At 47.0% G+C, this 23,412-nt stretch overlaps 1 protein-coding gene across 11 annotated transcripts in view; it reads right to left on the reverse strand.

Annotated features, from left to right (window-relative positions):
- The window catches only part of c2cd5 (C2 calcium dependent domain containing 5), a 32,902-nt gene that overhangs the window by 4,705 nt on the left and 4,785 nt on the right, over positions 1-23,412 (reverse strand). For 2 of the 11 annotated variants that reach the window (XM_036520431.1, XM_036520426.1), the window contains exons 8-22: positions 21,639-21,790; positions 17,626-17,714; positions 15,420-15,528; positions 8,871-8,985; positions 8,338-8,436; positions 7,528-7,719; positions 6,769-6,955; positions 6,105-6,269; positions 4,376-4,516; positions 3,767-3,830; positions 2,819-2,880; positions 2,421-2,519; positions 1,720-1,809; positions 1,240-1,327; positions 849-941 (exon numbers count right to left, since the gene is read on the reverse strand). In XM_036520431.1, the coding sequence (XP_036376324.1) occupies positions 849-941; positions 1,240-1,327; positions 1,720-1,809; positions 2,421-2,519; positions 2,819-2,880; positions 3,767-3,830; positions 4,376-4,516; positions 6,105-6,269; positions 6,769-6,955; positions 7,528-7,719; positions 8,338-8,436; positions 8,871-8,985; positions 15,420-15,528; positions 17,626-17,714; positions 21,639-21,790 (1,745 nt within the window). Of the gene's footprint in view, positions 1-848; positions 942-1,239; positions 1,328-1,719; positions 1,810-2,420; positions 2,520-2,818; positions 2,881-3,766; positions 3,831-4,375; positions 4,517-6,104; positions 6,270-6,768; positions 6,956-7,527; positions 7,720-8,244; positions 8,437-8,870; positions 8,986-13,235; positions 13,290-15,419; positions 15,529-17,317; positions 17,354-17,625; positions 17,715-19,884; positions 20,104-21,638; positions 21,791-22,611; positions 22,822-23,412 lie in introns of all 11 variants that reach the window. The other 9 variants (XM_036520429.1, XM_036520425.1, XM_036520420.1 and 6 more) reach the window with 9 other exon arrangements.

Raw genomic sequence — 23,412 nt, forward strand, 5'->3', positions numbered from 1 at the left:
ACAGACCTCATCATGTGGATGTCTCTTGTCCCCCGAGCCACTACTGACTACAGCACGCTAATCAGAGCCCACTGGACTATCAGGGGCTCACATCTAGTTACTTCCAGGGCGAACATGTGACGTCCGCTGGCAGAACAGAGAGAAGTGTGACAGGAAGCAGCATCTTGCATGCAGAACATTTTTCCCTCGACCGCTACATCAACAAACCCCATTTGTTGTATTTCACATTGCTCTCAACTGTATGTACAAAGAACTGCGCTGCCCTCAAAAGTACTCTGGTACAGAAAGAATCCCTCCCCAAAATCCCAAGACAGCCCTTGAATGAAAAAATGATTTTCCCAAATCCCTCTCCAAAAAAAAATCTCATCTAAAAAGAAAAACAAAAACAAAAACAAAAAAAAAATAAACACGAAGGCACAAAACGAATGCACATGTGTTCCTATGAAAAACCAAATCTAGAGGGCTTCTCTCATACAATAAATATGCAAACGGCATTTTTCAGACCATATAGTAACCTCAAGTCTAAAACATGGATGACAAATTCTTCATTGTCTCAAAAAAAAAACAAAACAAAAGGAAGGTGCACTCAAATTACAAGACTGTTCACAGTGAAATCCTTCTATTTACGGTGATATCAGTTAGCACTGAGATACTGAGATGCTGAGGACGATCCCTAGAGCCCAGGCCATGTGTGAACCTGCGTTAAACCTGACGCCCTGGAGAGACCGGGGTTGGAAGGCCCTGCTCAGCCTGTGGCGGTGGCAGCAGCAGGGGGTGGCGGTGGTGACAGCGAGAGCGGCCCCTGACGCGGGGGGGGGGGGGGAGGGAGGGAGGGAGGCTCCGCCTACCTGTGCCTCTGCAGGGGGAGAAGGGGTTTGTGGACGGGCTCTCTGTGCACAGCTCCAGAGGGAACTGGAGCTGCTCCTCGTTCTCCACTATCGCTGTGAAGCGAGACAGGACATCGGTCAGACAGGGGCTGGACATTACCAACCGCACTACCACATTCTGTTCAACAGACACCTGACTGCTAAGACCAAGCCCTGATGACATTTGCACTCCACTCTTAGGCTCACACCGTGAATACGCAGTGTGGTATCAGCTCTAGCTTTACCAGTAAACAGGCGGAGCACATGCATTCATTAGAATTCATCAGACAGCCGCCACAAGTGGGAGTCCTTAAATCCTCAACAACAAATACTTATGACACCAGCGTGGTTACAGTTAAGCCAGTCCACCCACCTTTCATGTGTGTCTTGTCCGCGCCGAGTTTCCAGTTCTCTTGGGCCTGGTCTTTGTCGAATGTCATGGCCACAGCAGTGACCGCCACCTGAAAGAGCGGACACACCTCATCAAACTGAGTGAAATGCTCGTAACTGAAAGGTTGTTGGTTTGATTCCCCGCTGGGGCACTGCTGTTGTACCCTTGGGCAAGGAATTTAACCCAGACTCAGTAAATATCCAGCTGCACAAATGGATAAAATTGTAATCTATGTAAGTCAATCTGGATAAGGGCGTGCGCTAATTGACGATAATGTAATGTAATCTATTGCTGGAGTAAACCTCATATCTCCTCAACAATGCATTAGGGTATGAACAACACGTCCTATGGGTGACGACCACGGCGTGTTGACCTCACAGACTGAGCGCAGGCTCCGCACAGTGTAGAGCAGCTCAGTGAGACCTCACAGCGGGGGGAGGGGCGGGCTGTCGCGAAACGCACCTGAATGAGCTCGTCCTCAGGAACGGCCACGGTGAAGTTCAAATGGCAGAGGCAGCAGGGGATCATGGAGCGCAGCTTAAAGTAGAGGCTCTGCCGGGAGAGAACAGGAGAGGAGGAGACGCTCATTCACCCCCACAGCAAAGGGCCCTCTGCATTTACCCTGGTCAGCACGCTACATCTCAAACAGAGCTGTGCCTTATGAACGGATTGGAACATGAACATTGCCACTGTTATAACCATCATCACACTCAAAGATCATATACTGTGTATGACAACTTTATACGGCACATTCAGAGTGAGGACTAAGGCTTTACAAATGTCCAACAAAGTGCAGGATCTGCTAAGAAGAAGCCTGAACATCCAATAATGAAAAAATAACCTGAATTATAAGATGAAGATAAGATCTCAGTGTATGCAGTTACACTGTGCTTCAACCTTCAAGCCTGATTTTTGAAAGCACTACAACTGTTACAATCTTTAAATGTGTTACTGAATTTGTAAGCTGGTCACCATCTGCACCTTGTGGCATGAGAAACCTCAAAGAATCAGTGTGAAAGCTTATCTCTGAATGCATGTGTGTGTGCAGCTGTTCTTCCAGCCCTGCTAATGCAGTTTTCTGAAACAGTAAGCGCAGCAGTTCTGTGGAGAGCAGGTGACGGGTGAGAACAGGAGTTTGTTAAGGCGGGGGTGCAGAGGGTCACCTTGAGCAGATTCTCGCAGAGGTCGTTGAAAATCTTGTTGAGTCCTTGGTTGGTGAGGTTGGCGTTGCTCAGCCTGAACACCCTGACCGAAGTAAACATCTGAAAAACAAAGGCGTGAGGGAATGGAGCCGGCGGAGCTCTCAGACAGCACCAAAAAAAAACACTCCGGCATCAATGCCGAGCTCCCCGCTGCTGGTCAGAGCTAACTTTACTCGCGCCCGCGGGGGGAAGAAATCAGCCAGCTGAAACACAGCTACAGCGAGGCGTCATTAAAACAGACGAGGGAAAAGCACGCGCCTCTACCCATAAAAGGAGCCAGACTCAACAGGGGGAGTACATCACCACCTGAACCTAGCGCAGCAGTGCCGGGGGGATGTAAAAAAATTCATGGGCCTCACCTGTAAACCTGACGTCCAGTTATAAATCCCAGGCATGATTTCAGTGTTGCAGCTATAAAAGCCTGCGGGGGGAGGATAAAGCAGTCAGGCAGAGAGTTACACGCTCGTCTGATGTATAATACAAGAGAACTTCTCTCATGCAAAGCAAGGCCCTGGGCGTTAGCGAGAATCGCAGAACACATGAAGTTGGAAACGGGGAGAGTGGGAGGTAAACTCGATGCTGTGTGTTAGGCAGTCTGTTGCGGGAGCCTGGTGTGTGTGGGGGGACCGCACTATTCATTACATTACATTACATTATTGGCATTTAGCAGACACTCTTATCCAGACCAACTGACGTCCATAATAATTTTTAAAATGTTATCAGTTTATACAGCTGGATATTTTATTGAGGCGATTCTGGCTTAAACACCTTGCCCAAGGGTACAGCAGAAGTGCCCCAGCAGGGAAGTGAAATGGTAATCCTGCTCCTCACCACCATGCTACACCGCCGCCCCTTCCAGCTGGGGACGTTCCATGTCCCAGTTTTAGAGCTCCGTGTTGGGAAAGGGCTGAAGACCGAAAAGCGCGTGGGCAGAAAAACGGCACGGCAAAACAACCGAAAGGCTCCTGGGAAAATGAGACGAGCCGGACAGATTCACACTGGGAACATCTCAGCGAGGGGATGGGTTGGTAACCTCACACTTGCCCAAAGCAATTTTCAGTCAAGAACAACTGTTCTTCGATGTTCACACCGAAACTTTTAACTGGTCCAGAAGACATAGAGTGAAACAGATGCAGCAGTCCCCCTGAGAATGAGGTTTCTCACGTTAAATACCTAGAGGTTTTGCAAGGACACAGAGGAGCCAGGGTGTCTAGCTAACAACGTCTTTCGAGGGGAGTGAAAGCACTACGCTGGTGCGGAAGGAACGGCGACGTCATATTGAAGCTGCTCCGTGCAGGCGGCCATACCTGCTGGCGCGGGCGTGTCTGTGAGGAGAGAGTGGATGTCCTCCACAGCGTCCGTGTCGTCAATCTGCAGAGAGGAGAATGCATCACACAAACTTCAAGGCGTTTGAGCAGGAAGAGTGAAACGCCACAAGGGGGTGCTATTCTCTCCTGCATGCCTAGAGAGTGGGGACTGCCCTAAGCACTGTGTTTTAACATTTTCATGGCTTTCATTTTATGACTACATTATGCATAAGTATGACCTGTTTACTTATTTTCTGCATCTTGCACCTTCTCCATTTCTCTCCCTGTCCTACTGCACCCTTTACAGTAGCCTTGGAGTTGGTGCTGAGACACATGATTGTGAGTGAAATGTCCCTATTCTTATTGACTGACTATGAATACATCTGTATTTGCCTCAAATGTTTCCACATTATATGGGGTAGAATTCACTGTCAAATGGACCTACGTGGGCTTGAAAGACTCTACAGGTACAACGGTGCTACTATACCAAGTAAGATATGCAAGTCACACTGAATATAATTCTCCAGCCCTTGTTTCTAATGTTTACAGGGAACCGACAGCAGAGAACCCACACGGCGGTCAGAGAGCCGAGCCCCGGCGAAGCCCCACCTCGAGGACGAAGGCGTCCTTCTTCCCGTGGGACAGGTCCAGCTCCGACACCTCGTCCGAGCTCTCCGAGTGCGAGCGGAAGAGCCGGGAGCGCTGGCGCGGTTCCGGGATGGGTGAGCCAATCACCTCCTCAATCACCTCCTGCAATGGAAAAGCCGCATCAGCACTGACAGGGCAGCGCTGGCTGTGCCCGCCCCCCCTCACAGCTCGCCGCGCCCTCGGCGGACGACGGGGACTGAGGCGCCCTCATTAGTGTGGATACTCGGAGGTCAGCGACACGCTCTCGAAACGGACAGGAAGCGTAAGCCTGGTGCGTGGCAACAGAGGATGCCATGTTCACCACCAGCCCTTCGTGGATTGGTCAGTGTGGGTCAGCTGACAGCCACGTGGGTGGGGCTCATACAGACTCTAATGCTGGAATCCTCTTTCATCTGCCACCACGTAACTACCATTTTAGCTGATTTGGGTGAAAGGCACTGCAATTCAAAAGACAGTGGCAGACCTATGGCCCCAGTGAGAGAGTCTGAATAGAAATACCAAGCATTCATACATCAAGGACACTGACTTTGGTGCTTAATACCTCCAATGTTTATACGTGTCTGTTCCATAAAACTTAAATTACATTCCCAGTTAGAAATGGATGAAGATTTTCAAAAGACACTCGTCAGGTGAAATATTTATCATTTTTCAGAGAACAGTCCTTGGTCCGATTTAATCACCTCTCACCAACAGCAGAAGTGATTCGTGTAATTCTCATTTCATCTTAGAACCTGAACATGAACTGCTGCCCAAAACACTGCAGAAGCAGTAACAGGCACTACACCATGAGGATATGCCAATCTGCTCAGCCTGTCAGAAGCAGGCATGTCCGTTTTATTCTAATCACTGTACAGACACTGTCGAGCCAAAGAGCTTGTAAAGCTTAATAAATCACATACGAACACAGGAACGTGGACCTTCACAAACAAATCTAATAAGGTCATACCATAATCCCTTTTATCATTCAATCACGTAAATATCCCTTTGATTATTCTGAAGCTACTAAGCTTATGCAGTATACAATCTCATGGCATAGATAGCATTTTAATATTATTAGTACATCTCTTCAGAGTATTTTGTGTGATGTGAAAACCCTCCACATTCTGCAGCCCATTAAATAAATACACCCCAGTTGTGCTCAGTGTGACTTGTGAACACCCCAGAAGGTTAAAAACATCCACCACAGAGCTATTAGAAAGGTATATTGATAAGCAAAAATGAATCTGAACACTTCTATATTAAATAATGGCCAGACAATTAGTAAAAACCCGCCAGGCATCTAATCTACAGTTAATGGTATCAAAGTATAACCTGAATAAATTGCAACATGATTAACTGGTGAAAGATTGTGACATGCTTATTGTGAACTTCCGTGCTTGAAATGTACCGTATTAATGCCTCTGAAAGCCTCGGGGTCCAGCGCAAACAATTTCTTCAAGAATTCAAAAAAGAAAATATTAGCACACATAAGCAATTAACCCCCAAGATTACACTAAAGGCACATGTTTGGCATGCTGAATATTCTGAAATGTACAAGCCCACATTTGATACGTGACACCAGATTACCTTTGGCTGTAGCTGCATAAAGAAGTTCATGAAAGTGTAAGGGATTGCTGGTGCCAGAGCAGTGAGGAAGGCCTTCCACAGCCTGCCGCGAAGTGCCACACGCCAGCCTCCGCATCGCACTCACCGGCGGGTTGACCTCGTACAGCTCCTTGTTTTTGGCGATGGTGTCGTTGATCTTCTTCTGCATGTTGGAGATGTGCTGCTCGTAGGTGATGTCGCTGGGCGTCTTGCCGGCGATCTGGATGCCCCCCGGAGTGGGCAGCGCCGTCAGGTATACCGCCGTGGCAGACTGGGGAGACGCAAGACCAATCATCAATCACAGCGCTCATGGGCTCCCTCCATGGCTCCACACACACAATACCTGGACACTACCGACACCAGTATCAAACACTCTCTACTAATCAGTTACCAGGCAGACTGTACCTCACTTTGAAAACTGTCCCTAAAAACAGGATTCTATAACTGGAACTCCATAACACTGGAATCCCTTAATCCTTAATTCCTCAACAATGGAAAAAAAAACTAATGAACATCAATCAGAAGCTAAACCAGTAAGGAACACAGAGTCTGTCTTGTTTTTAACATGCTCAGCAAGTATCACCCACTGATTTTGCTTTGGTGTTCCTGGGCTGAACCTGCCCGGCGCAGGTGCAAGAGAAATGCCTGTGTTACTGCTCACAGCGGAGAGGGTATCCAGCCGCTAAATTCACTTTACCTCCATAACCACCTAAATGATGACAGTGACTTGACTGATTGAGCCTGAGTGTGTGGCGCCCCCTGCTGCTCACCGCCAGTCCCACCAGCATGTTCTCCCCCACGCTGATCTGGATGCGCAGGCCGAAGAGGGCGTTCATGCCGCGGAGCTTCAGCTTGTTCATCAGCTGCGTGTGCAGCTCGTACTCCATGAAGGGCAGCAGGTTGCTGATGGCCGTGGCGTTCACCTCGCCCTGGGCCTTCTTCTTCAGCCGGCACAGCCTGCCGAGACAGGGGGACGGGGCGGAGGGGTGAGGGGTGAGAGAAGGACGTGCTAATCTAACCGTGATGAGTCGAGTCTAAGCAGAAGAATGTCCTACCTGGCCTTGATGAGTGCATCTAAGCCTAGGGTGTCTTACATACCCTGAACGGGCATGTCTAAACAGAAAGGATGTCTTACCTGGTCTGGAGGAGCATGTCTAAGCAGAAGGGATATCCTACCTGGCCTGGATGAGTGTGTCTAAGCAGAGGGAGGTCTTATCTCACCTGGGTGAGTATGTCTAAGCCTAGGATGTGTTACCTGGCCTGGGTGAGTATGTCTAAGCCTAGGATGTGTTACCTGGCCTGGATGAGTATGTCTAAGCCTAGGATGTGTTACCTGGCCTGGATGAGTATGTCTAAGCCTAGGATGTGTTACCTGGCCTGGATGAGTATGTCTAAGCCTAGGATGTAGTATCTGGCCTGGATGAGTATGTCTAAGCCTAGGATGTAGTATCTGGCCTGGATGAGTATGTCTAAGCCTAGGATGTAGTATCTGGCCTGGATGAGTATGTGTAAGCAGAAGAATGTCCCACCTGGCCTGTATGAGGCAGCCCTTCCCTGTGACGGCTGCCTCGGCTGGCATGTCTATGGTGGTGAAGAGCACGTCCGGGACCTTCTGCCTCCGACAGTGGTAGCAGTAGGTCAGGTGTGCTGGGAAGGGTATGTTCAGCTCGTCATAGGGGATATGACAAAAGCCACAGCTAGGGGGCGACGGCTCCTCCAACCTAGAAAACAGAGATGACAGGCATATTGTGACAGCCATCCGCTCCATGAGTGCACAGCCAATAATAATCACATTTTCACCATCAACTTTCACACTGCGTGTCATTCACCTGTTAAAGTGTACATACTGTATTTTGCATATTTGTGAAGCACATTCTATCAATGCTATCTACATTAAATGCTGGGTATACGGAGGTCACATCAAAGTACAGTCGATATACGCTCATGGCTAGTTCACAGTTCAGGTAACATTCTGGGAGTTGAAAAATGCACCATTCTGAGAATGAGATTTGGAAGTCCCATCACACCTATTAAAGGGACCAAAGAGAAACCATACAAAAGCACATTCAATTCCAGCGCTTACGACACAGATTTATTTGGTTAGTAACAAACGTCAGGTCCATAACAGCCTCGGAGCATCCAGGCGGGAAGGAAAGACCGCAGCGCGACCGACACACCAAAGCCATATTAGTAGAGTTAAGGCCCGTTCAATCCCTCGAGTCCCTCGACGCCACTCTGTAACCTACCCTAGCGCGGCAGAACTATCCTTGCTCTGAGGGAAAATATCAAACTCGCCCTTCTCTGACCCTGCGGAAAAGGTGGCTGGCTGCCGTGACAACCTGCTGGGGTCACTGTAGCCGTCCAGGCAGCCCTCCTGCATGAACTTGGGGTGGAGCACGGCCGCCGTGCCTGATGCTGACAGGATGCACACCTCCTCACTGCGAGAGATCGAGGGAGAGAGAGGGGGAAATGGAGGGAGGGAGAGAAAGACAGGGAGGCAAGGCAAAGAGAGAGGGAGAGACTTACTGTGCAACTAATACTCCCCATACTCCACTCCACTTAAAACACCAATGGGGCCAAAATTTCAGCTGTATGTAATTTATTTAACAAACACAGTACTAAACACCATTCAAATGCAATATTTATTTGACTAAAGCCCACTCAAAAGTAGGATTTGCTTGCAGTTTGTTGTACCTTGTTTTTCATTTTACTGAATGACAGAAAGAAATGAGAAATTCCTCTGTTGAGCTGACATAATAAATCAATGTTTATGAGATGCACCACCCTGGGTGTGTAAACTGCTTCCAGTGTGGACATGGTGGCACTCTGGGACAGGTGGCCCGCACGGGGACGGGGACGGGGGGGGACGTACCAGATGCTGGTGGACTCGCTGTACCCCACCACAGCGTGGCAGCCCAGAGCGCGGGCGTGAGACTTGATCTCCTGCCGAATCTCCTCCCACCAGGCGTCGCGCGTCTCCGGCTCGTCTGAAACACAAAGTTGGGGGGGGGCGGCGCGGCGTGAGGCTCGGCCCACACGGGGACGAGGGACAGCGGCACTGACCCAGCCTCACCCACACCACTCAGCCACTAAATACTCAATCAGAGCGGGCGCCGACCAGAAACCGGCCAATGGTGGGTGATGGTGACGACGAGGATGACGACGATGATGATGATGGTGATGATGAGGCACTACACATTGATGAGTAGAACTGGACTTGGTTCTCGTTAACGTCTGCAAATCAAGGACAGCTCATCGCCCGGAGGTTATTCGTCGGCTCGGAGGGAGATGACGGGAAAGGGCTGAATCCGCTGGTTTCATTAAGTACTCTCACACCTGCTACTTAATGAACAACATTCGCTGTCTGACCGCGCTCTGTTCCAAAGCGCCCGTGCGCTGGCCGCACGCACACACAGCCCACACAGACGGAATCCCGCGTGGGTGATTAAAGAACGGGGGTTCTCACTCAGACTCAGGAAGCAAACAAAAGGGGACAGGAAACGTGAAAAAGGACAGAGGGATGGAGTGCACTGGCGAATCTGCAAAACCTCAGACAATAAAAAGTAAAAAAACAATCAAAAATAAAAGACCAGGTGTAACCGGTCCACAGTGCCAGAGTCTTCCGACAGAGAAGCCAAACATTCTCGGCGGGGTGGGGTGGGGGTGGAGGGGAGGATGGTCAGAAGGGCCATATTCATTCCTCACTTCCCCAGATTCTCACCTGATGCACATCTCCACAAAGAAACTGCGCTTGGAGCGCAGCTCCTCAACCGAAACAGCACCCAATCAAGACCAATGTCATACACTTAACGCACATAGTCAGTATGCCTGCTGCTGAATTAGGCATTTTTGAAGAATTCTGAGCAAATATAGTTCATTAACTTACTTCAATGTTCTTCATCCCAGTCATCACATCATATATTTTGCACAGAGAAACTGACAGCTTTGGTATTCATAAAATTGTTTCGCACTGCAGGTTTTTAAGTTCCAAATATTTTCTCACCAATATTCTCACCAATTTAGAATGGACCACAGTAGCCTGGAATTGTCTACGAAGAGTCCACTGACCGCAAGCACAAATTGGTTCCCCCCCCCCGCCCCCTTCTGAACACATGGCGAATTAGAGCGAATCAGAATGTTCGGTGTCAGTCTGGCGGCCGGTGAGGGGCCAATGGGGGAGTGGTCCGTCTCCACACCCGTATCTGGATCAGCTCCAGGGGGAACTTGCTGCTTCAAGTTCCCCCGTCGGCGTTATGAATACAGCCCTTTGTACGCAAGGATGCACATGCCCGGTCGTTTTCATCGCCATCTTTCTTTATTTTTACGATTAAAGTACCCTGGCAGCTTTCTTCAAGATGCTCTTAGAGGAAGCATTAAGCTTTCGAGTGCAAAGGAATGCCCGAAGCAGATTCAGCAGAGAGTGGCCGGATATGGTGGGTTATTTTGGCGCATGCTTGAGTCACGTGACAGCACAGACTGAAAAGTATGGCAGCTCACTGAAAATGGTAAAGAAGAAGCTATGGTCCCAAATCTGCACGAGTGGGAAAAAAAAGGAAACGAAACAAAAGAAAGCATGTCATGTGGCTCTGCGTTTTGGGATTTTTAGAGTCCTCGGGTAGTTTTTACCGAATTTTTTAAGACAAAAATGTCAAAAAAAACCAATACTGGATTGTTTCATGGTAAAAAAGAAAAGGGTTCTTAGTTTCACCTGCAGAAAATGTATTATTACAAGTCTGTAAGCTTGTCTGTAAGCTCAGTGGTTTAAATGTAGTTACACTAAAAGGCTTAGTGGTGGATTCACAAAAGCTGATGAACCTATCAAACTGCTGTGCTTGATGTATATCAAGGGAGGAACACAAGGGACACCTTCATCTGCTGGTTGGTTATTGGAGCACAGTTCCTAATTCTGTATCACTTATCGTCTAGCCCTATTGTGTTTCGCTTACTGGAAAAATGGATTTGCCCCAGCTGAAGGTTTTCAGGAGGTGAACTTAAATTAAACATTTAAAGTTTTTATTGAGCGAACATCCTACGTTGGTGAAATCAGGTATACCCTTTCCGTTATTTCACAGTCCAAGGGTTAGCAAATTAATTTCACGTCAGCCACAAGTCACGATTCTTACGAACACCAGTCCTGGGATTCTGGGCCTCACTTGCCTCGGCTGATCCAGACAGAGCTCTTTGAAAATATGGCTACACACAAATCTACACAACAGCACTTCTTAAAAACAGCACCACATGGAAATTCCCCTAATAGGTCAATTCTTAACTAGCTAAGATGTTACAGCTGCCAGGATATTTGGGGCAATTTCCCTACAAAACTCACTTTTTAATTAGCTTAATGGTGAATAAAGTTTGCACTGCAGACAGGCCAGTAATCCAATTGAGTGAAATCAGTATTAATGCAGAGGTTGCTCACACACACACAGGCCACTTCCCAGCTACAATCATAGCTTGCAAGCTAACGGACACCTGACTATCATACAAGGATAGCACTGCCAGCACTCAGGCTTGAGCTTGGTATCAACAAAAGTGGAGAAGGGGAAAGGGATTTTTCTCTTTTATTAAAATGATCCTCTTATTTTTCACTTTCAGTTAAACCCTGAAAAACTATGATTACTTTTTGGATCATACAAAAAAAAAAAAAAAAAAAACACTTTCACTCCTTTAAACACGCATCACCCTTTTGTGAATCGACCGCTTTATCTGAAATCTGTAACACCCTCTCCTTTGCTGTTTCTAACAAATTGTTAGTTGCCAAAGAGGTTAACAGGCTCCCAATCCGTTTGAAAGGATACATACTGTGGAACAGACAAGGGCAGAAACAGTGGCAGAACAAGCTTGAGAATTGGTTCGGACAACAGAAGCCATGTTAAGGCCTCTTAGGTGCCCAGCCTCTCAAAGGAAAGCTAAATATCACTGATCAATCAACTCCAAACAAGAAAAATATATATCTACTTTGATAGAATGAACAGTGATACCAATTCATACATAATGTAGGCTATGCTATCATATTTAGCCTCTCAGATACTTAAAGTACAAGGTAGCACAACAGCTTCTGTCTGTGAGACAGAAATCACCATCAATGTTATACACAAATGAAACCGATAATCAAAAAGGCATTAGGCAGACGGTATCTCTGATGTGAATGCCAGGTGACAGATTAAACAATTGGTGATGGGCACTGTGTCCCTCCTGCTTTTGAATCATTTTTGAAATTAACGTTTTACCTGAATTCTTTCACAAGGTTCTCAGCACAAATCTGGATATTTTCCTTTGCTCAAGATATGTGTAAAACGAGAAACTACATTTGCCCACGTAGCGCATCTTTTGCGCTAATCAAAATGTTCTCCAGAAGCTCATCCTTGTGAATATAGATAAGATGTGCCACTGCACGTTCTGAATTATGCGCTTCTGATTAAATGTTGAAATCTAGTGGTTTCTTGCGCAAATCTGCTCATCGAGTTTGTTTACAGGAGCTGAAAGATAATTGGTTCCCTATCCAGTGCAGGGTGAAGGGGATTGACCTCCTTAGAAGAGGAGCCCTCGCACAGAAATCCTCGTTAAGCTCAGAGATGGCCCCGGGAAACAGCTTAGAGAACGGCCGTCTTAAAATACACCTTGGCTAAATCCCTGAAAAAAATCTCCTCTGAACCTTCCCTGATGTTTTAATCTCCCTGGAACAATTTCGTGTACAACACAAAACCAAGGGAAAGCGTTTGGTTGGACATACCCCAAGCATGCACCGAGTGGATTGCCTTTACCAAGCTGAACTCAACAGATCCGGTACATCTAACCAAACACCGTCCAGGGCTTAGGTTTTTCCCTGTCCTACAGAGGAAGCCAAATCATAGCCTGCATGGGGAACGGCTTACGTTGTCAGGATATGGTCAGATTAGTCAATCATTTCTGTCTCAGAGAGACGCGTGTTGAGCAGAGACTGAAAAAAATTTACATGTTTGGGGTTTTTTTCTCTCCTCTTGAGCTCTCACTTCTATTCCGCACTGTTCAAGAGGGATTCTACAGGCTCTCCACACGGTCTCAGAGGACAGAAATCAAAGCCACATTTGCTGCGTTACTGGCAGGCAAGCAACGCAATGCCTATCACCAATTCAAGGGTCAAAAAAAGGAGTGATTTTCCCCTGCGTCTCTCGGTTCCTAAGGGCAGGTGGGAGCTTCACTGAGCTGCCATAATTTCTGTGGGTATGTGCAATACCGAAAGAGTATAGGAAAATACCTGCAGCGAAACTATTCCAGTCTAGCAGTTTGTATGATCTCGTGTTACCCAAGGCTGAGTTCAAAACAGCAAATTAGTAGATCGGTTAAAAAAAAAGGAGCAGAAAAGAGAGAAAAATAAAAAAAAAAGAGAAAAAAGAAGAAGACACAGACAAACTACAAACGAGAGCACAGACACTGGACAACAACACTCCACAGGAACTGCAAAGACACAGACAACAGTTAATCACACTGTTAATCACAGGCTTATCCAAGAGAAGGCAGAGAGCGAGGGAGTGAGAGGGGCCTCTATCCAATCTCACCGCAGCGCGCTTCGGGACCCCGCCGAAACACGGCAAAGTGAATGTGCTGCTCCTTGCTTTACAGCTAGGCAGGTGTACACGTTGAAAGTGAAGGAGCTGGTTTTCCGGCAGAGACATCTCCCATTTCCTTCCTTTCTCTTTTCCCCTGCGCTGACATCAGCGTGTGACACCGCCCCTCTCTACTTCACTTGATTTATAACAATTTCTTTATTGGGAAATTTGATTTATAACTGAATGTTTATTTCCACATAAGCCTCTGAAGATCGTCGAGCTGGCCGTGTCATGAATTTTCCAAGCAGCCATTTCACTTACTGAAGTGCTGATATTACTTAAAAATGTGTTCCTCCTTTTTATTTTGTTCCTGCCTCCGGTGGCATGGTGGAGCAACCGTCCCTCTGTTAGCACAAGGCTAACGCAATGATAAAATGCTACGAGTTCAAATTCCACGCCGCGAGACCCTCTGTGTACAGAGCGCGGCCTACGCCCACGGTGAGCTCACACAGAATTAACAGCAGCGAGCCGCGGGGAGGAGGGAAGGTGCTGCAGTACGGCCTGAGAGCTCGGCGTGAAGGTTACCAGATCACTCCAGGACTTCAAAAAGAAACCTGGGCATTTTCAACATGGAGACCTTGCAGAGCGTTGGTAAGGATCAGCATCATTCGTTGTTAAACTCACAGTAAAGTCAGTAAAGTTTGAGTGATGACTTTAATTCCCGCTCGTTCCGGGGGCTGCTGAGCCCACACTGAGAGCGAGGGGAGCAGCGCATGGCGGTCAGACTGCATGAGAGGCAGAGAGAAGAGCATGCAGCAGCTTCCTATAACTGAGCCCTGAGCTCGGCGTCCCTCCGTACACCTACAGGCTCAGTGAGCAGTCCCTGCACCGCGTATCACACAATCCAACTGGAGTCACTTGACCTAACCCCTTTAGGCAATGCGCCAGGAGTGCTGCCGTATCTACACACATGCAGGCCATGACAGCACGCCACTGCTATAACTCTGTCTCTTACAGTTTGACTACATGGGGTGTTCGAGATTAACAGTGCTATGGAGGAAACCATTTGTTTGAACTGACACCTTGTGCAAATATGAGCTTCAGAGCTTGGGTTCGAATTCCCGAAGGAGAGGGAGATCCAGCCTACGTTTGCATAACCCACGCATTAAATTTAAATCCAGGCCACGGTGCAGTGGCACCGCAACGGTTTAGATCTCTCTGTCCATTTGGTTCCTTCCAGTAATACACCAAATCACCTGTATGTCACATGGTCTACACCTCCCATCACTATGAGTCATGTACAGAAACATAATAACGTAACGTAACATAACGTAACATACAGAATTACAGCCAACACTATTACTGAAATAGCTACCCGTATAAACACTGAAAAAGACACGGCGTGATAGTGTTCAAACAAAGTTCTCACATTCTGTTTGAGAGACCATAGACCTGCTCACACTGTCCTACACTGGTTCATAGCGATGCACGGATATGGGAAAAGTAAGCTGGAGGTCAGCAGAGAACACTGAAAGTTTCATAGGTGAAATATGATGGCTGGATGTGCCCCTTTACCCCATAGTTGTCCTGCCCATGCAGTGAATCAACCCCCCCCCCCCCCCCCCCCACCCCAATTGGAATTTGGAATGGGATGGGAACACAGACTGGATCTCCCCTCACACGGGACACGTCTCCTGCCTCTCCCCACCCCTCTCCTGCAGTGCGGGTCGCGTCCCCACCCCTGAGCGCTACGAGCCTCCGCCACAGCGGAGCAGCTGCCGTTTTTGCTCTTACCCGCGTGGGAAGCCTGGCGGTGCAGCGGGGCTATAGGACGGAGGCGGCTTTTCATGCATCCCTAAAGTAAAGAGAGCGGCGGGTCGCGGGTCACCTACCGGGATTGTGGATACGATCCAGGAGCTTCACTGACCGTGCACTGACCACACCCCCGACGTGGATGAGGAAGCCGGGCGGGAAGGACGTCAGCGTGAAAAAGGGGAACTCCTAGAGGGTCAGGGGGTGAGACGGGGGGGGGGGGACGGACCGTGAGGGGCGTGTAGTTTTAACAGACCCAATACAACCAATCACAGCGGTGCACACAATACACCACACATACATTCATAAGGCCATACAGCACAGCATAAAGCGATTTTAAAAGCAGCATTGTTGTATGATGTGTCAAAACATCACGGCATGCGTGCAGTGCATACACTGGCAGCATTTAAAAAAAAAAAAAACCTTTCAGATGGAAATATTTTCTGCTTTCAAATCCAGCCACAGAAAGAGGAGATGCTGTTGTGAGAGTGAAGGATGGAGGCAATCCTTCAGGCAGCATGCAGAGAGAGTGACTGAAAAACAACAGCATTCCTCATGCTGCTAGTCCACCCATGTCTGTGCAGCAGGGGATGGAGGCATGGAAGACAGGGACCGCGACCGGTTTCAGACACAGGGCTGAAAACCGTCGCTCTCTGACAGGCTCCACCCGCACGCAAATGCAATGGCTGATGTCATGAGGCGGACAAATTAAGACCACCCTGTTCAGGTACCCGGGCCCGACGGATAAATAACAGACAGGAATCTATCCTAACATACAGTACCAGTCAAACGTTTTGACACACCTGACTAAGAAAGTGGGAAACATGCATTCAAAGACATTCAAATCTAAAGACTTATGCTTAAATGCTTGAAATTTGTTTCTTAGACAAATATAAATGCCTGAGCGTGAACTTCTTTCCAAAAACTTTTATTTTTTAAAAAATATTTTTTGGCTACTTTGAAGAATCTAAAATATAAGATTTAACAATTTTTTGGTCACTGCATAATTCCATCTGTGTTGTGTCATAGTTTTGACGTCTTTACTACTATTCTAAAATGTGGAAGATTTCTTTATAAAAATAAAAGTTCAAAGTGCCCTAAACTTCGAACTGGTACTGTACCTGCAGAACTTTATACTCCTTCCTGACAGCTTACTGTGCTTTTACACCCACATGGTGTCCAACAAGACATCAAGCAGAACTATATCTTTAGCTCTACTCATGTACAGTGCATAAATAACTTACACCCGTTTTGTAAGGGGTTAGGGATTACTACGGTCTCCCATTTCTGTGCAGCATGCCTGCTCCTAGCCTGTCCTCTCATGTCCACTATGGGTTTGCCAAAAAGGTTTTTGATTGTCTGCACGTGACAAATTAAATGCATTGCTAGCCACGCCTTATCAGTTACTTAGAGAAGTTTTCATATGTTTTATGTTTCATATGTGATTTCATTTCTGAATTCAGCAGGAAAAACCATAACAGACTGCTAATGGTCAGGTTGAAACTTTCATACTTCATATAGACCATATTGTCAACATTACATAAACACAAAATATCCATGCATAATGTATAGGTACTGACAATAAAACATTATACTGAACAATGCTGAATTTCATTTTCAGGCTACTTTATTATTCTTTATGACAGCTATGGATCTGTACTGAGCAGTACCTAAAGACACTAACAGGTCACTCCTACATAAATGCAGAGTCAGGCATACCGGCAGCCACTAACCACTGAACAGGAGATATGGGAGTGATGAGAGAAAGAAGAATGAGAAAACTGGTTTTACTGTGGCGTCCAAAACAAACAGCTCCTTCCCTGGTTGAGGGGGAAGTCATCATGGATTCTAACGTTTCAAAAGCAAATCGCCTTTGGATGTCGAGGGAACACAAAAAATAATAAACAAATCAAAGTTGGAAAATGAGGAAGTCATTTTGAGACACAGAAGAGTCACACGGTGGCTTTCGCAAACATACCCTTGTCCTAACAAATATACGAGAGGAGGACGCTCCCTGAATCCCAGAGTGAACAGAAGGATGGAGAAACGTGTTATTTACCCTCTCAGAGCACTATTAAACACACACTGTGGGGACTGCAAACAGGTTTCAGTCTTTCAATGCCAACAGCAAAAGCACAAGCACAGTCTGACGCCGGCGCGCTCTCGGTGGTGCGTGTTTAAAATGAGCGGCTCTCAGTGGAATGTGAATGCGGGGACACGCGGGGGGGCGGGGGCGGGGGCGGGGAGACGGCGCTGTTGCCCGTGGCGACGGCGGGACGCTCGTACCCTCTGCTCCAGTGCCGACTGCGTCTGCTGCCTCAGCAGGGTCTTCAGAGGCCCGCCCTCCTTCCCGGCACTCCCTCCGCTGCCCATTCCTGCAAGGCAGGAGACCGCGCCCATCAGACACACACACCAACACACACACACACACACACATACACACACAGATACTCGTACACACACACACACACACACACATACACACACTCATACACGCACACATACACACTCATACACGCACACACACACATACTCGTACACACACACACACACACACACACACACTCATACACACACACACACACTCATACACACACACACACACACATACACACACACATACTCGTACACACACACACACAGACACACTTATATACATGCATATATACACACACACACATATACATACACACACACACACACATACACAGATACACACAGATACATATACATACATTCAGGCAAATACTCACCTATACACAACTATATATACAAATACAAGCACATATACACAGACATATACAAATACAACCACACATACTCACCCATGTACACAAATACACACACTTAAACACAAACAAGTAATGAAAAACTTCAGAAAAAAAATGAACTCTTTCTTCCTAATCTGAAGGTTCCCTGACAGAGACAAACAGCAATAGGAGATTCATATCAGAGCTACATATCTGAACTGGGTCTGGCTGGGGGGTTAAACACCAGTAAAATGCAATTCTGCCTCAGAGCTGGAAATGATCTGAGTGACTGCTTTTCCACACACTGTCTCACCTGTCTTGCCTTATATAATCAGACACGAACCCATATAACTACAAACCATGGGGAGACACAAGGAGCTTTTATGGTTTTAAAACACACAGCAAGCAAGAGTCTGGCACAGAACTCACTCTGCAGCACACCCCATTGTTTTTGATTTTCAACATTTTATATCACAAATTTTTAGCATTTCATAAAATAACAACTTGTTGAAGTTGAATCACCCAATGCAGTCCTAAACTGGAGTGCTTACCTCTACCCCCTTAACAGTTTTCAGAGAACTAGGAATCGGACATAATATTATCATCCTAACTCATTCTTAACGCTTTCAGTTATCCTACCCACAGACACAAAGACAGAAAGACAGACAAACACTACAAGAAATCACACACCCTCCGCTCTCCCTACCAATGGCAGAGGTAAGCAGGCTAATAGTAGCTAAGTGTTTATACTGTAAGCAGATTCCCCAGCTTGTGAGACTGGGAGGGCATGCACACAGTGGATGTTACTGTAAGCGTGAATGCTGTTGCTTGCACATAAAGGAATGCCTGGCGGAAAAGAACTGAAAAATGGCCACACTCAAAAACAACATCAGGAAAATGACAACAGTTCTAGCCAATAATGATGGCAACTAATCAGATAGAGTGGAATAAATCAGAGATTAGTCAATAGTCAGAGACTGGAATAAATCCTTCTTGATGTAGTTACCTAGTCAACAAGTTTAATATAATTATAGCTTGGTAGTTAACTTACAACTGCCCTGTAATAACACAAGAAATTTCTTGATCACCATTAATGTTAGCAGTTATCATTAGCTTAGTACATTAGTTATGATGGCCACCATTATCTAGTGTTCAGATTTGAGGTGTGCATCAATGGTCTAACAGTAAAGGAACAGAAATGAATGTTAGTGTTTTACAAAATACAGATTATTTCAGATTTTTGTATTTTCTCCAGCATTTACTGGTTTTCAACTTACTTTTGACAAATTCACATTTCATTTCTTGATGAAAAACCAAAAACAATGGAGGTTTGCACTAAATACTCACTAAAATTAAGATTAGCCGGGTGACAAACTCCCAAGAGGCAACTCTAAAAGGTTTCAAGCTATGAGCAGACATCATCAGAACAAATGCTTTCAACAAAATGTGATGTGAAAATGGATAAATGCAGTAGATTTTAGTCTAACTGGCCATTGGGGAACAGGAGGAGGTGGTGCCCAGCTCCGCTCACTGGTATGCCGACCCAAAAATAACCACTACTCATGGTTAATGGCATATGAAATGTTAGTCATGAACTCAAATGATTAAGAAAAAGTAAAAACACAATGTAAATTATTCCATGAGAAGTTGAGTGTTTGGCGTTTCTTTTTCCCATCAAACCAAGTGCAATCAGTTGTTATTGTATGTCTGGGGGAGGGGGGAAGGGGGGGGGGGGGGGCGGTGCATGTTGTTAGGGGGTGGGGCTACACAATTTGCATAAGTGGGTGTGTCCTACCGGAGGCCGCCAGTAGCAGGTCCTCACTGAAAGAGACACTTTTTCTCAGCCCAGGGGGGTACTGATGGCCCGAGAGTGGCAGAGGAAGAGGCGTAAACCTCTGGGCCGTCCCGGGCCCCGGGGAGAGTTGAAAAGAGTTTGAGTGATTGGGTGGGGGCTCTGTGGACAGGGCGGGGGAGCTGGGACACAGGAAAATCCTGGGCCCCGCGGGGGGGCTCGCTGCGGGACGAAAAAAAACAAAGAAGGGGGGCAGAGAAGAGAAAATGAAAGGACCACAAGATCATGAGAATGACAGACAAACTGGAAAGGACAGAGGGTGGCTGGGGCGTAGGACAGGGGCAAGAGGAAAAATAAAAAGCTCACAAATAGTATGGGGGAAGAGTAGCTGGGGGGAGGGGAAAGGGGTGGAGCAGGCGGCAGGGGTGGGGGGGGGGTGGTTCGCATACATTATAAAAAGACACAAGAGCAAAAAGGAAAGGTCAAGAAGAGTGGCAGCGTGTTCTGAGGCCAATACAGAGTGCTGTTATGCCAATTTCATAGCACAGGGGCACCGTCCCATCAACGGGATGGTAGGGGTTAACAGCCAAATCTTGAGGTTTCCTTTTACACCGTTTTTGGCTCTGGAAATGTCAGTCTGTTTGAATCTTTGTTTGGACATTGCACTTGGTTACCAGGTGCTTCTGAGCAGTATAAATAACAACCCCACGATGAGCTCAACTGAAGACTCAAAAGCACATCCATCACAAACCCACTGACGCAATACAAGATGGCAGAATTGAGAAGCGTGCTGTCACTTCAACTGTGCGTGATAATGCAGTGCACAAAATGTTCTATTGCCCGATTGTGTCTTTATCAACTGATGCACACAAAACTGTCAAAAGGTGGAATCTGCAGTCTTCTTTTCAAAAGTTATGTATCAACATTCCATATATTCTGCAATTCTGCAGTATATCCAATATGAGACTATTCCATTCTACCTGACTTTCCATTCCATTTTGTACAACCAAGAACACTTCACTCAGAAGTGTCAGCATTTCAGATTTGACCTATGAGGCCGAGTAAAAATACAATCCAGATGACAAGAAAAGTCAAGAATCACATGTGTAAATTTACAAATTATCCACCTTTTAAGAGTTTCAGGAACACAAATACAAAAAGAAACAAAACAAAACACAGTCAAACACTCCAAGTCCTTTTCTTCTATTGCTCAAGCGGTTATAAATTATTCCCATTTGTTGGCAAATTATTTCAGTTAAAAATTAAGTACTAATTAGAATCTACTTACATTTGTAAATTGTATCACAAATGTACTGTAGATAAATCTACATAAAATTCAGGTTAAAGTATTCAAGCAATAGTAGTGGATGCTTACAGTTGAATGCAAGCTTCTATTGAAACTGCTTATAAGGTATACGTGTACTGCAATGTAAAGATTAATTTTTGATTGTGCCATTATGATATGAGCTGAACTTTCTTCACTATTCACTCCTTTAAGGTTCCAGGTCTCAATTCCAATCTCAATGCAGTACAAGACTTGAACTTTAAAGCTGGAGGGACCGTTTCATACTTAACACTACTTAAAAATGAGGGCAAGAACTAAACATGTGGGGGGAAAATGGGTCTGTCAAGCAAACGAGGGAATGGCCGGGAGAGTGGAGGGAAAGAAAACTCAAAATAAGAGAATGAAAAACCAACCCAAAAATCAAATCAAATAAAACAGCACAAAAACCACAAAGCTGAGGGAGATGCCTTACCAGTTTTAGGTGTCAAACTCAAATCTGTGTCAGAGGAGGAAGACTGGCGACTGTAGGACTTGGAAGGTGAAAAGGAATAAGTTTGGGTTTTCAGTGGGGTGGAGGGTCCGGATGAATGAGTATTAGGGTTGGGGTCTTCGCTGAAGGGAGGCCTGCCAGAAGAAGGTGGAAACACATTCAGTACACCCCGTGGAACAGAAGGCCCGGGCGAGACAGGGTCACCCGCCGGAGGGGAGGCAGAGGAGGACCACAGAGGATGCTGTGGAGTCCCCCAGGAGCCAACGTGAGCGCGCGTGTGGGTGTGTGTGTGTGTGCGTGTTGGGTGGATGTGGTGCAGTGCCCGGGGATGGGTGTGGCTGCCCGCTGCTGTGAGGGTGGAACGACGAATGATGGCTGGGTCAGGAAAAAGAAAAGTAAGCCGATGGTGCTTGTCAATCAAACCCAAAAAACTGAAAAACGATGGAAGTGCAAACAAGGAAACCTTGGAGAAACCAAACGATCACAACAATAAAAAAAATAGCTTAACACAAAAAAGTGCGATGAAAAGCATTTGCTTCAGCTAACCAAAGCAAAAATAAAATTAAGCAAATCTAAATCGCTGCTTTCCAGTTACTCTGTTGTGCCGCCATGAAAAAGAAAGCACACAGCTGACTGAAAAACTAAAAATACCAATGGCTGCAAATGGACCAGCAAGAAATACCGGTGCTGATGTGACCTTTCTGACTGGTCGAGCTTTGCTGATGAGGTGAAACTTTGTTCAGATAGTACACCTGGAGAAGCCAAAACCTTTGAGGGTAAAAGCCCCCGGATTTGACCTGTATGTTAGAGGAGTGCTTTGGAAGCTGAAGGGTTTTGAAGCTGGTGATGTCATAGCCCTCCCCGCCTGGAGGCGAAAGAGGGGTGGGGGAGGGAGGGGGAGGGGGGCGAGGTGGGTGCTGGGACAGGCGGGGGCTGGAGAATCGGGGGTACCTGCCTACACTGCCTGCCTGGCAATACAGTCTGAGGCCTGTGCTCAGGGCCCGTCTCTCCCAAGCTCCTGTGCCTATGCAGTCTCATACCCGTGAAGATGAGGGTGGGGACAGACACAGAGAAGTTCTGAGAGAGCCGTGAGCCGGAGGCAGTGTGAACGGGGCTGCTGTGGGTCGAGCGGCATCCGTGGCCGGGCGGGTGAGCCAGTGGAGACCTGCGAACCGTGGGCAGCCGGAGAGGAAGAAAGGAAGAAAAAAACAGCACGCACGCACACACACACATATACACAAACGCGCACGCACACACACACACACACACGTGTACACAAGTTGCAGTGGAAAACGAAGGAAAAGAAACAGAAGAGGTTCCATTCTCGCATCCCCACTCCCTCTGGCACACCGCTGTGCCTCCTGAAAGCTGTGAACTGGGGCCAGCGAGCCACAGCATCCACACCTGCACCAACCCCGCCCCCCACCTGCATAAAGCTGATTTACGGCGGCAGGAGATAAGTGGCATGCAGCCTGCCGCAGGAGGCCGGACGCAAAAAGATGGATCACACAGGATACGGGCTGCAGTTAGCACTCTTTTTGTCAGTCTATTACTGGAGTCCCAGGAGCCCTTCCACAAGCGCTTATTCATCAGAAAGTCAATAAAGTGCATCAGTATTCCTTATGCCGTGACGCAAGTACCTCCAGCTGACTTCTCCCTGACCCGTTTCTCATGTTCAGCGCAACAGCGCCCTGCATTATGAAACACTCAGTATTATGCGTTTCCTCCGCCTTCCTCTCACTGATGTTCCCTGTGT

Source organism: Megalops cyprinoides, chromosome 25 (genome assembly GCF_013368585.1).
Source record: "Megalops cyprinoides isolate fMegCyp1 chromosome 25, fMegCyp1.pri, whole genome shotgun sequence".
Taxonomy (NCBI): Eukaryota; Metazoa; Chordata; class Actinopteri; order Elopiformes; family Megalopidae; genus Megalops; species Megalops cyprinoides.